Source organism: Rattus norvegicus, chromosome 10, assembly GCF_036323735.1.
Source record: "Rattus norvegicus strain BN/NHsdMcwi chromosome 10, GRCr8, whole genome shotgun sequence".
Lineage (NCBI taxonomy): Eukaryota > Metazoa > Chordata > Mammalia > Rodentia > Muridae > Rattus > Rattus norvegicus.
Window position 1 is genome coordinate 93,944,015 of NC_086028.1, and position 13,522 is coordinate 93,957,536.

At 41.3% G+C, this 13,522-nt stretch overlaps 1 protein-coding gene across 11 annotated transcripts in view; it reads left to right on the top strand.

Annotated features, from left to right (window-relative positions):
* Cep112 (centrosomal protein 112) overlaps positions 1–13,522 on the top strand; it is a 467,050-nt gene that overhangs the window by 78,385 nt on the left and 375,143 nt on the right. For all 11 annotated transcript variants that reach the window (XR_005489758.2, XM_039085653.2, XM_063268762.1 and 8 more), the window contains 2 exons: positions 10,596–10,643; positions 10,896–10,973. Coding sequence is in view for 10 of the 11 variants with exons in the window: in XM_039085653.2 (XP_038941581.1) it covers positions 10,596–10,643; positions 10,896–10,973 (126 nt within the window). In the remaining variant the exon portion in view is untranslated. The remainder of the gene's footprint in view (positions 1–10,595; positions 10,644–10,895; positions 10,974–13,522) is intronic.

The following is a 13,522-nucleotide window of genomic DNA, read 5'->3' on the forward strand; positions in this document are numbered from 1 at the left end:
TGTCTAGTCCCTGATTTTAGTGGGATTGCTTCAAGTTTCTCTCCATTTAGTTTAATGTTAGCTACTGGTTTGCTGTATATGGCTTTTACTATGTTCAGGTATGGGCCTTGAATTCCTATTCTTTCCAGGACTTTTATCATGAAGTGGTGTTGAATTTTGTCAAATGCTTTCTCAGCGTCTAATGAAATGATCATGTGGTTTTGTTCTTTCAGTTTGTTTATATAATGGATCAAGTTGATGGTTTTCCGTATATTTTTTTTAAAGATTTATTTATTTATTATATATAAGTACACTGTAGCTGTCTTCAGATACACCAGAAGAGGGCATCAGAACTCTTTACAGATGGTTGTGAGCCACCATGTGGTTGCAGGAATTGAACTCATGACCTCTGGAAGAGCAGTCGGGTGCTCTTAACCGCTGAGCCATCTCTCCAGCCCAGGTTTTCCGTATATTAAACCATCCCTGCATGCCTGGGAAGAAGCCTACTTGGTCATGGTGGATGATTGTTTTGATATGCTCTTGGATTCGGTTTGCCAGAATTTTATTGAGTATTTTTGCGTCGATATTCATAAGGGAAATTGGTCTGAAGTTCTCTTTCTTTGTTGTGTCTTTGTGTGGTTTAGGTATAAGAGTAATTGTGGCTTCGTAAAAAGTATTCGGTAGTGATCCACCTGTTTCAATTTTGTGGAATAGTTTGGATAATATTGGTATGAGGTCTTCTATGAAGGTTTGATAGAATTCTGCACTAAACCCGTCTGGACCTGGGCTCTTTTTGGTTGGGAGACCTTTAATGACTGCTTCCATTTCCTTAGGAGTTATGGGGTTGTTTAACTGGTTTATCTGTTCCTGATTTAACTTCGGTACCTGGTATCTGTCTAGGAAATTGTCCATTTCCTGAAGATTTTCAAGTTTTGTTGAATATAGGTTTTTATAGTAAGATCTGAAGATTTTTTGAATTTCCTCTGAATCTGTAGTTATGTCTCCCTTTTCATTTCTGATTTTGTTAATTTGGACGCACTCTCTGTGCCCTCTCGTTAGTCTGGCTAAGGGTTTATCTATCTTGTTGATTTTCTCAAAGCACCAAATTTTGGTTCTGTTGATTCTTTCTATGGTCCTTTTTGTTTCTACTTGGTTGATTTCCGCTCTGAGTTTGATTATTTCCTGCCTTCTACTCCTCCTGGGTCTATTTGCTTCTTTTTGTTCTAGAGCTTTTAGGTGTGCTGTCAAGCTGCTGACATATGTTCTTTCCTGTTTCTTTCTGCAGGCACTCAGCGCTATGAGTTTTCCTCTTAGCACAGCTTTCATTGTGTCCCATAAGTTTGGGTATGTTGTACCTTCATTTTCATTAAATTCTAAAAAGTTTTTAATTTCTTTCTTTATTTCTTCCTTGACCAGGTTATCATTGAGTAGAGCATTGTTCAATTTCCACGTATATGTGGGCATTCTTCCTTGATTGTTATTGAAGACCAGTTTTAGGCCGTGGTGGTCCGATAGCACGCATGGGATTATTTCCATCTTTCTGTACCTGTTGAGGCCCGTTTTTTGACCAATTATGTGGTCAATTTTGGAGAAAGTACCATGAGGAGCAGATAAGAAGGTACATCCTTTTGCTTTAGGATAGAATGTTCTATAAATATCCGTTAAGTCCATTTGGCTCATGACTTCTCTTAGTCTGTCTACATCTCTGTTTAATTTCTGTTTCCATGATCTGTCCATTGATGAGAGTGGGGTGTTGAAATCTCCCACTACTACTGTGTGAGGTGCAATGTGTGTTTTGAGCTTTAGTAAGGTTTCTTTTACGTATGTAGGTGCCCTTGTATTTGGGGCATAGATATTTAGGATTGAGAGTTCATCTTGGTGGATTTTTCCTTTGATGAATATGAAGTGTCCTTCCTTATCTTTTTTGATGACTTTTAGTTGAAAATTGATTTTATTTCATATTAGAATGGCTACTCCAGCTTGCTTCTTCTGACCATTTGCTTGGAAAGTTGTTTTCCAGCCTTTCATTCTGAGGTAGTGTCTGCCTTTGTCTCTGAGGTGTGTTTCCTGTAGGCAGCAGAATGCAGGGTCCTCGTTGCGTATCCAGTTTGTTAATCTATTTCTTTTTATTGGGGAGTTGAGGCCATTGATGTTGAGAGATATTAAGGAATAGTGATTATTGCTTCCTGTTATATTCATATTTGGATGTGAGGTTATGTTTGTGTGCTTTCATTCTCTTTGTTTTGTTGCCAAGACGATTAGTTTCTTGCTTCTTCTAGGGTATAGCTTGCCTCCTTATGTTGGGCTTTACCATTTATTATCCTTTGTAGTGCTGGATTTGTAGAAAGATATTGTGTAAATTTGGTTTTGTCATGGAATATCTTGGTTTCTCCATCTATGTTAATTGAGAGTTTTGCAGGATGCAGTAACCTGGGCTGGCGTTTGTGTTCTCTTAGGGTCTGTATGACATCAGTCCAGGATCTTCTGGCCTTCATAGTTTCTGGCGAGAAGTCTGGTGTGATTCTGATAGGTCTGCCTTTATATGTTACTTGACCTTTTTCCCTTACTGCTTTTAATATTCTTTCTTTATTTTGTGCATTTGGTGTTTTGACAATTATGTGACGGGAGGTGTTTCTTTTCTGGTCCAATCTATTTGGAGTTCTGTAGGCTTCTTGTATGCCTATGGGTATCTCTTTTTTTAGGTTAGGGAAGTTTTCTTCTATGATTTTGTTGAAGATATTTACTGGTCCTTTGAGCTGGGAATCTTCACTCTCTTCTATACCTATTATCCTTAGGTTTGATCTTCTCATTGAGTCCTGGATTTCCTGTATGTTTTGGACCAGTAGCTTTTTCCACTTTACATTATCTTTGACAGTTGAGTCAATGATTTCTATGGAATCTTCTGCTCCTGAGATTCTGTCTTCCATCTCTTGTATTCTGTTGGTGAAGCTTGTATCTACAGCTCCTTGTCTCTTCTTTTGGTTTTCTATATCCAGGGTTGTTTCCATGTGTTCTTTCTTGATTGCTTCTATTTCCATTTTTAATTCCTTCAACTGTTTGATTGTGTTTTCCTGGAATTCTTTCAGGGATTTTTGCGATTCTTTCAGGGATTTTTGCGATTCCTCTCTGTAGGCTTCTACTTGTTTATTAATGTTTTCCTGTGTTTCCCTAAGGGAGTTCTTCACATCTTTCTTGAAGTCCTCCAGCATCATCATCAAATATGATTTTGAAACTAGATCTTGCTTTTCTGGTGTGTTTGGATATTCCATGTTTGTTTTCGTGGGAGAATTGGTCTCCGATGATGCCATGTAGTCTTGGTTTCTGTTGCTTGGGTTCCTGCGCTTGCCTCTCGCCATCAGATTATCTGTAGTGTTACTTTGTTCTGCTATTTCTGACAGTGGCTAGACTGTCCTATAAGCCTGTGTGTCAGGAGTGCTGTAGACCTGTTTTCCTCTTTTTCAGTCAGTTATGGGGACAGAGTGTTCTGCTTTCGGGCGTGTAGTTTTTCCTCTCTACAGGTCTTCAGCTGTTCCTGTGGGCCTGTGTCTTGAGTTCACCAGGCAGCTTTCTTGCAGCAGAAAAGTTGGCCTTACCTGTGGTCCCGAGGCTCAAGTTCGCTCGTGGGGTGCTGCCCATGGGGTCTCTGCAGCGGCAGCAACCAGGAAGATATGCGCCGCCCCTTCCAGGAGCTTCAGTGCACCAGGGTTCCTGATGGCCTTTGGTGTTTTCCTCTGGCGTCCGAGATGTGTGTGCAGAGAGCAGTCTCTACTGGTTTCCCAGGCTTGTCTGCCTCTCTGAAGGTTTAGCTCTCCCTCCCACGGGATTTGGGTGCAGAGAACTGTTTATCCGGCCTGTTTCCTTCAGGTTCCGGCGGTGTCTCAGGCAGGTGTCCTGCCGCTCTTGGGCCCTCCCCCACGGGAGCCCAGAGGCCTTATACAGTTTCCTCTTGGGCCAGGGATGTGGGCAGGGGTGGGCAGTGTTGGTGGTCTCTTCTGCTCTGCAGCCTCAGGAGTGCCCACCTGACCAGGCGGTGAGGTCTCTTTCCCACGGGGTCTGGGAGCAGAGAGTTGCTGCGGGCCGGGATCCGCTGGTGTTGGACTTCCGGTAAACACAGGACGTGCCCAGTCCTAGAGGAATTCTGCCTCTGTGTGTCCCGATTTCATCAGGCAGCTTTCTTGCAGCAGACAAGTTGGTCTTACCTGTGGTCCCGAGGCTCAAGTTTGCTCGCGGGGTGCTGCCCACGGGCTCTCTGCGGCGGCAGCAACCAGTTTTCCTGGAATTCTTTCAGGGATTTTTGTGACTCCTCTCTATGGGCTTCTACTTGTTTATTTATGATTTCCTGGAATTCTTTCAGGGATTTTTGCGATTCCTTTCTATAGGCTTCTACTTGTTCTCTAAGGGAGTTCTTCACGCCTTTCTTGAAGTCCTCCAGCATCATGATCAAATATGATTTTGAAACTAGATCTTGCTTTTCTGGTGTGTTTGGATATTCCATGTTTGTTTTCGTGGGAGAATTGGGCTCCGATGATGCCATGTAGTCTTGGTTTCTGTTGCTTGGGTTCGTTCGCTTGCCTCTCGCCATCAGATTATCTGTAGTGTTACTTTGTTCTGCTATTTCTGACAGTGGCTAGACTGTCCTATAAGCCTGTGTGTCAGGAGTGCTGTAGACCTGTTTTCCTCTCTTTCAGTCAGTTATGGGGACAGAGTGTTCTGCTTTCGGGCGTGTAGTTTTTCCTCTCTACAGGTCTTCAGCTGTGGGCCTGTGTCTTGAATTCACCAGGCAGCTTTCTTGCAGCAGAAAAGTTGGTCTTACCTGTGGTCCTGAGGCTCAACTTCGCTCGCGGGATGCTGCCCTTTGGCTCTCTGTGGTGGCAGCAACCAGGAAGATTTGCGCCGCCCCTTCCTGGAGCTTCAGTGCACCAGGGTTCCAGTTGGCCTTTGGTGTTTTCCTCTGGCGTCCGAGATGTGTGTGCAGAGAGCAGTCTCTACTGGTTTCCCAGGCTTGTCTGCCTCTCTGAAGGTTTAGCTCTCCCTCCCACGGGATTTGGGTGCAGAGAACTGTTTATCCGGCCTGTTTCCTTCAGGTTCCAGCGGTGTCTCAGGCAGGGTCCAGCCGCTCCTGGGCCCTCCCCCACGGGAGCCCAGAGGTCTTATACAGTTTCCTCTTGGGCCAGGGATGTGGGCAGGGGTGGGCAGTGTTGGTGGTCTCTTCTGCTCTGCAGCCTCAGGAGTGGCCACCTGACCAGGCGGTTGGGTCTCTCTCTCACGGGGTCTGGGAGCAGAGAGCTGCTGCAGGCCGGGATCCGCGGGTGTGGGACTTCCGGTAAACACAGGACGTGCCCGGTCCTAGAGGAATTCTGCCTCCGTGTGTCCCGAGCTCACCAGGCAGCTTTCTTGCAGCAGACAAGTTGGTCTTACCTGTGGTCCCGAGGCTCAAGTTCGCTCGCGGGGTGCTGCCCACGGGCTCTCTTCGGCGGCAGCAACCAGGAAGATCGCTTCATTCCTTTTTAGTGGGAAAACAACATACTCATGGGAGGAAATATAGGGACAAAGTGGACCAGGGACTGAAGAAAGGGTCATCCAGAGACTGCCTTAACCGGTGGCTATTGCTTGATAATAGGAAGTGCCTGCTGAGAGGAGCCAGATGTGGGTGTCCCCTGAGAGGCTCTGCCAGAGCCCTACTAATACAGATGAAGATGCTTGCAGCTAACCACTGGACTGAACAAGGGGACCCCAATGGAGGAGTTAGAGAAAAGAGTGAAGAAGCTGAAGGGGTTTGCAACCCCATAGGAAGAACAACAATACCAACCAACCAGACCCCACAGAGCTCCCAGGGACTAAACCACCAACCAATGAGTACCTATGGAAGGATCTATGACTCCAGCCACACATGTAGCAGAGGATGGCATTGTCCAGCATCAATAGGAGCAAAAGCCCTTGGTCCTGTGAAGGCTTGTTTCTCCAATGTAGGGGAATGCCAGGTGGGAGTGGGTGGGTGGGAATGGGAGCATCCTCATAGAAGGGGGAGGGTAGAAAATAAGGGAGAGGGGTAAAGCTGATAACATTTGAAATGTAAATACAAAAAAAATCCAAGAAAAATAAAATTGAACAAAAAAAGAACAGGAAAAGAAAACTAGTTTTGAGGTTAGAAAAATTATAATAGTTGATGCTTTGTTTTAAAAAGGAGATGACAATTTCTGAAAGTGTGAAGTATGGTCATACAACTTTTGGTTATGGAGTATTTATAAAGTTGATCTGATTGGAAGTAAATATATTGTCAGTAAATGACTATTTTAACAAAACGAGAAATTGCCACCAAAAGAATAGTTTCCTTTTATGTTTTTACCTGAGAATAAAAGTAAAAATACAATAAATATCAACATAAAATAGCCTTGTAAAAGTGGTAACTAAAGCCAAAGGTAAACATTAAAGAGGAATGGTGAACACGGATGAAAGTTCTACAGTGTGTCCTAAGTGGTACTGAGAATCAAAGATCCACCAGTGAGCCCTTATCTAACCCTAAGGAAAAAAGTCAAAGCAACAGCAACAGCAAGCCTAAACAGGCTAAAACAACGGGAAACTCTCAGCACATAGGAACCAACAGATGGAGCATGTTTTCCTCGTTGTGCTGAGGTCTAAGTTGTCTCACAGGCAGCAGACAACAACAGTTCCTGCTTGTGTTCTGTTCATTTGATTTTTTTCCCTTCTCCTTGTCACTGGATGGTGTGTTTGTATATGTATGTTATTTGAGCCTGTTAAGTGATTGTTGAAATATTTTCGGTAAACTAATAATTGAATCTTCACATGCAGTATTATTTCTGTAGAGAAATATTGTTCTTAAAAATTACTCTATTTGTGTGTGCGCTCGTGTGCATATCTGTGCATGTGCATGTTTATGAAGGTCAGAGGACAACTTATGGGAGTTGGTTCTCCTGCCATGTGGGTCCCAGGGCCTGAACTCAGGGTGCCAAATTTCGCTGCAGGTTACTTTACCACTGACCCATCTTTGCCCCAAACATTGAGTCCTAAAATATTAATAAGAGCGAACCTTGAAGCACAGCTGACTTGATGTCGAAAGCCGAATCCACAGCTGCTCCCTTCATTCCTGTAGAGAGTTTTCCTATATTGTAATTAAAAAATATTTTAGTGGCATTATTAGTAAATATTGTTTGATGATGTATTTCCTTCTAAAGTTCATATATCTGGTAAAGTGCTTTTTAACCTTTCTGGAAACAAACTCAAACTATTCGTCTATCGGAAGGCATCAACTTAGGACAATTTAGCCAAAACCTGAATAATTTGAAGATCTAAGCCAACAAAAACAATTTGTAATTCAGTGTGCCTGCTAAACAAAATAAAACATTAAAAGCCAGTTTTCAGTAGAGAACATTGAGATATCTGTATCACTGCCTAGTTAAATTATCATATATTTTATTATTGCTATTCTGTTTGCTTTTGAACAAATGTGCAGACGCCTGATGCTCACATACTGTTGGAATCCAGTTATTTGGGGCTTGCCTTTCATAGCCTTTCATCTACATCAGTGTTTTCACATGAGTATGCTGTTGCTTCCATGCTAGACATTCTTTTTGTGGCATTCATTCTTGATGTATTTTGAGAGAACAAGAGGTTTTCTGAAAGAGCATGAAAGAAGTCGGCCTTAAGACTGTTTACAGATTGCTCCATCCAAGTCCATGCTGCCTGCGGATTACAAAGTGGGAATCGTCAACTTCAAAGCACATCTGGCTGTTGTTACAAAATCAGAAAATAGATTGCTTATTTTCCCTAAATAGACTCAAGAACATGCTTTTCTTTGAATATTTCCCAAACTCAGTGTATTACAAATGAAGAACAACAGAATATTGTTACCAGTTTTCACAGTTGTTTGTTGCTTTTATGAATTAGAATAGACATTTTTCTTTATTCTCTAGTTTGCAAAAATAATTCATAATAACAGAAGGATTTATCTTCTTTATTTAATACTTTTAAAGATGAAGGGGTAGAATAAAACTTACTTCTGTAGAGTTGAAATGCTGCATTGTAATTAAGTAAACGAATATTTTGTGTCCTCTTGGAAATGTAGAGTTGGGAAAAAATAAGTCACAGCTGGTTTCCTTGGCTTTTGGTTTTAAATCTAAACTTAATTAGAGCTTGAGCATCTTTGAGAATTATTTTTTTCTTGTTTCCCCTTACTTAATTCTGCTTCATGAGTTAGAGTTGAGTGTATGTGTTGGTTTGTGTATGCCTTTGAAGGACTCACTTTGAGTGCCAACTCTGTTTTCACACGTGGACTTTCAGAGAATGGGTAGTGAGTGAGCCCTCTGCTTCCTACAAGTTCACTGGGCAAGTGCAGTCCGCACCTTCTCTGAGCAGTGCTTCAGTCACTGCCCTGGTGACAGGAAGTTCCTGCTGAGACTCCCCTGGCAGGCTTCTACACAGAAGACCCAAGCCCTGGGGTCTCTACTTTTTTGCTAATTCTGTTGAGGTTTAGGATCTTCCTTGGCTACTTTCATGTAGATCTTGGAGTTAGCATTCTCTTTTTCCTCATTGTGATGTAGGCACTTTTCTTTGCTTCCATTGTTGGTCTGTGTGGAGGATGGGAAACAAATTTCAATTCAGACTGGTTGTCAGTACTTTACAGCATCTAGTCTCTAGGTGAAGAAAATCACTGCCCATTTTCCTGTTCTAGGTACTAAAATGCATGTATTTCTCAGAGCCTGTCTCTTGTTATACTAGACTCTTTGTAATTTTAAATTTATTACCTCTATTTCTTTAATTGATTATTTTCATCTTTCCTTCTTATATCAAATTGAAGTTAGATACCTTTACAATTATATAAAATTCAGCCTTTTGAAAACAAGCTAAGATTTTTGAAGATTTAATTTAATAAGTTATATGTGAAAAAGCTTGTCACTCAATTGTAATTGAATATTTCAGGGTAAAAACACTTTCTTTGGTCAGTCATGATGTTCTTGTTCAATTTGTGATTATTGGTGTAGTAAATTGTGAGTATATGATGTGAAGAAATTAGACTTTTTTGACAATGATTTTTAATTCTTATTTTATTTGTAAATGAAACGGTTGGTATAGAAATCTTAAAGAATTTACCATTAAGCATTTCAAGCAATACTTCATTGAAAGGCATAAATATGTGCTAGGAGAGAGAGATCCAAAGCTGAGGAGACAATATCCTTGAACTCCACCTGCCCAGAGGTGTGTGTAGGAGCACACTGCTCAACAATTTGGGTGTTATGCCAGGACTGTTTATGTGAACCCAGGATATGTTAGAGCTGGGGAGAGGTGGGACCAAATGCATTGCCTTCTCTCTCTCTCCTTGCTTTGAGAAGATCACAGGGCACTGGAGTGGGTTTAGGAATAGACTTGGGAACAAAAGTTTTTGTTTTAGGACCCACTTTTTTTTTTTTTTGAGAAAATGGATTTGGGGCCATGAACAAGAGATGAGCATCAACAGTGGCACTGCCTGATGGGAGTTAATTTTCCTGGGGAGCCTCACTCTGAGCCAGTGAGTCTCGAAGAAGGTGGGAGAGTGAGTGCAGCTCACAGCAGCTAGTGCTGTACAAGTAGTTCGGTGCCACTGGAGTGTAGCCAAGGCTGGGCATAGGGAAGCTTAAAGATAGACTAGGGAGCCTCACACAGGGATTCTGTGTCCTCATCGATGCTGTTTGTTTCAGTGAAAGTGCCTTGTCCCTAGCATATCTAGGGTGTAGTGACTAAAGTGAGATTTAAACAGTGAATCTAAAAGGTAGAAGTTTTAAGGTTGTCCCCCACTAGACAAAGGTTCAGAGTAGAAGAAAAAAAACTGGTTAGGCCCTGGAATTGTATGTTCCAGGAAGCTTCTCCTAGGACCATAGAATGGGTAATTACATCGGCTGGTTCAGCAACTCTCTCCCAGGAACTAGCTGACCATAAAGTTAGATTAAAATCTTAGAGAACAATCTTGAGAAGCAGGAAGCTTCTCCCAGGAACTAGCAGACCATAAAGTTAAACAATCTTGAGAAACAGGAAGCTCCTCCTTGTGATTTTTCACTGGTATTCTCGACATTTTCCAATGACGCCCTCCCTACCCCCTTGGGTTATGGTTTCTTCCTTTAAATTCCCCTTCTCTTAGCTACTGGTGGTCGAACTCCACTGCCCCTGTGTGGGATACGAGTCTCGACCCCAGTGCACTGGTTCCTATCAATAAACCTCGTGTAAATTACAGCAAGGATGGTTTTACGTGAATTCTTGGGGGGTCACGTCATCCCGAGACTTGAGTGAGGGTCTCCCCGCTCTGGGGGTCTTTCAAATCCATGAGTGCTCAGAAGGCTTCGACTAAAACAGTCAGGCAGAGGGGCACAAGTTTGGCACTGTATATCATTGAAGCTTTGGGCAATGTGAGGTGTGTGGTGAGGAGGATTAGATGAGACTGAGTGTTTTGGGAGAGGGCGGCATGGTGTACTTAGGCAGGCACTGACTTCTTATGGAGGTTCTGAAATGTATATGTGGCACTTCAGAAAATAGACAAAACATTAAGATATACAGAAGAAATTTTCACATAGAAACATGTATTTTATTCAAATATTTCCATAATGAATGTCTTTATTGTAATTTTTCAGATTGAAAATCCCCGGTACCTGAGACAGAAGCCTCTTCCAGTTTCTCTGGTAGGTGATGATTCCACTAGATATTTTCTAGGGACAGCTAACTATAAATAAAATATGAAGTTTAAAATTTATAAAATAATGTTTTGTTTATAAATTCCCCATTAGGAAGCATAAGTCATTCTAATCTTGCTGCTTAGAAAGTGAGTCAATCCCCTTCTTCTCTGAAGCCAACATTCCTTTGAAATGAGTTTCTCTTTAAAGAATCCATAAACTAACCTGAGAAGTTTAAAATAGCTCTTGTTGTTTCTACAGATGACTCCAAAGGTCAGCCTGAGGAACTCTAGCAATCTACATGATGATCATTTTCTCTCTCGAATGCACGAGAAAGAGGTAGGACTGTGCTATTTCTCACATGCCTAGAGTTAACACGGTTGGTCTGTGTAATAGTTCTCAGACTCTGTGCAGATGTGATACACAGGATAAAGAGGGTAGTTATCTGGGCTCAAAACGAGGTCGTGGTGCAGACTGGGCTGGGTTTATAATTAAAGATTTCATTGTGCATCTCCCATCTTGCACACCCCAGCTCCACTCCACCACTAGGCAGAGGTGTGTTGCCGCATCCTCTCCTGACTTTCAGATTCTGATGGTCAAGAAATAGAGGCAATGGCGGTTTTTAGTAAATCCATGCACTGTCTCTAGCTGCTTACTTGTAAGTTATCTTTATTCTTAAATCCTTACTAGTTGCATCCGTCTGCCTAATTGATCTTTACTGTAGCTGATACATGGCACATGATAGTCTTTTTGTGATGAGTATTTGAGATTTGTCCTCAATGATACTGAGATGTATGGCATTCAGTTATTAGCTCTATTCCCATTCTGAGAATCCATGTAAAAATCAAGGCCAAAACTCCTACTTAAGTGAGCCTTCATGTCTTTTTATCTCAGTCATCCTGGGTCTTATGGCCACCAGTCTAGATTGTTTCTAGAATTCAGAGTTTTGTAGCTTTTAACACATTCTTCTGACAGCCATGTCACTGAATAGCGTGTTGGGGTGTATCACCCGCAGATTTATGTAGTTGGTTCTTTCTTGTAAGCTGAGAAACAAAAGTTTCTGATGTGGACCAAGACATTTGGAAACCTGCTGTCCCTGAAAACAAGAGACAGAGCAAACTGAAGATCACCTTTCACCTCAGCTGTCAGTTTTGAGAGAAAATAGGGTAGAAACTGCTGTTTTTTTAAACAACAAATTTATTTTACTTTATGTGTGCGGGTGCTTCTTCTGCATGTATGTCTGTGCATCATGTGTGTGCTTGGTGCCGGCAGATGTTCTAGTGGCACTAGATCTCCTAAGACTTGGATTTGGAGATGATTGTGAGCTGTCACGCTCTGTGGGAATCAAGCTGAGGGCCCCTGGAAGAACAGCAGTGTTGTTAACTGCTGACCATTCTCTCCAGCTCTGAAACTGCTGTCTGAAAGGTAAAATGAGAGCACATTCAACTTTACCTGTGCAAGGAACGCTGCATGCCTCTTACACCGAATGCTAGCTAGGCCTTCCCTCCTACGGGTTCACAAGTTAAACCTAATATTTAAATAGAGTAAAAAAAACGATTTATATAATAAATAAAAGAACTGGCTTTATAATAAAATATACCATCACAAAACTTAATAGATAATTGTACAAAGAAATTCCACAGTAAAAATTCGCCAGGCAGGAGCTGGCTCAGTGTCAGTGTCCTAGATGCTGGTGAGTGTTCTGATGGATTGTGTCTGAATAGATTCTAACTTCTGCTGAGTTGTTCACACAGAACACCCAAACAAACCAGGTATTGATGTTGGAAGAAATGAGGAAGAGACAGGAAGTCACTAAAGGAAATAAATGCCAAGACATGTAGAGAACTAAAAATAAAACAGTAGTTTCTAGTTATTTTATTGTTTCATATAATTTGTTTTATGTATGAACAAATTTTTAAATCAAAATATCAAAAATTAGAATAAATTATGCATGTAATACCTATCATTTTTAATATGTGATAGGTTCTAAAACAATTATTAAGTTTGGGAGAATTTTATGTATCTCTAATTCCTGGAAATAACATGCAAGTGAATTGTTCTGTTATAAATTGGTATAACAGATAACAACTTGCCCCATGAAATATTTCAAATTTGTATTTTTGAGAGAAAGCTGCACTTGATATACTATTAAAAGAGAGCTGGTTCCCAGTATGGTGACTCATCTGAGCAGTAGGGAGTCAAGTCCTCCGGAAGGAGGGTGGTCACAAGTTGCCTCCTAATGAGAATGATGGTTGTTTTATTAATCAGTACTAGAAATCGATTGGTGATGAGCCTTGGGATTTAGAAATAAAGTGTGACCGAACAAGTGTGTCATTCTGGTTTTGCTTATAGCGTTTTGAAAATTTCTGGCCTATAGAGAGGGCTGATAGTGCCATGCTTGAGGTTTTGTTAATGCTGTAGAATTTAAATTCCAAATAGGGCACATTCTAAATTTCATTCAAAATCTGTAGTTTGTAGTTATTCTATATATCAGACTAACTTTTGATTGCTTTTTGTATATTTGGTTTCTTTTGATCTGCTTTAAGCAGTTCATCAACATGCCGGGACGTTTCTTGGTATTTGATTTTACATACACACAGTCCCCCCTTGCAGGTGTGTGGCGGTATCTCATTATGTTATCCATGCTGCTCCTAAGCTCTGGGCTCAAGCAGCATTCCTGCCATCAGCTCTCCAGAGACTTGTTGGCTGCACCTCTGCCCCTGGCCTTGCTGGTTTAAACTTGTGAGAGATGTTTGCTTTCAGTATCAAATACTAAATTTTGTTTATTTCAAATAGGTAATAATAAAAAAGCAGCATTTTATCTAAGCGCACAGCTCCTGTATGAATTATGTGAATAACTGATTGAATAAAACATTTGAAAATTATTT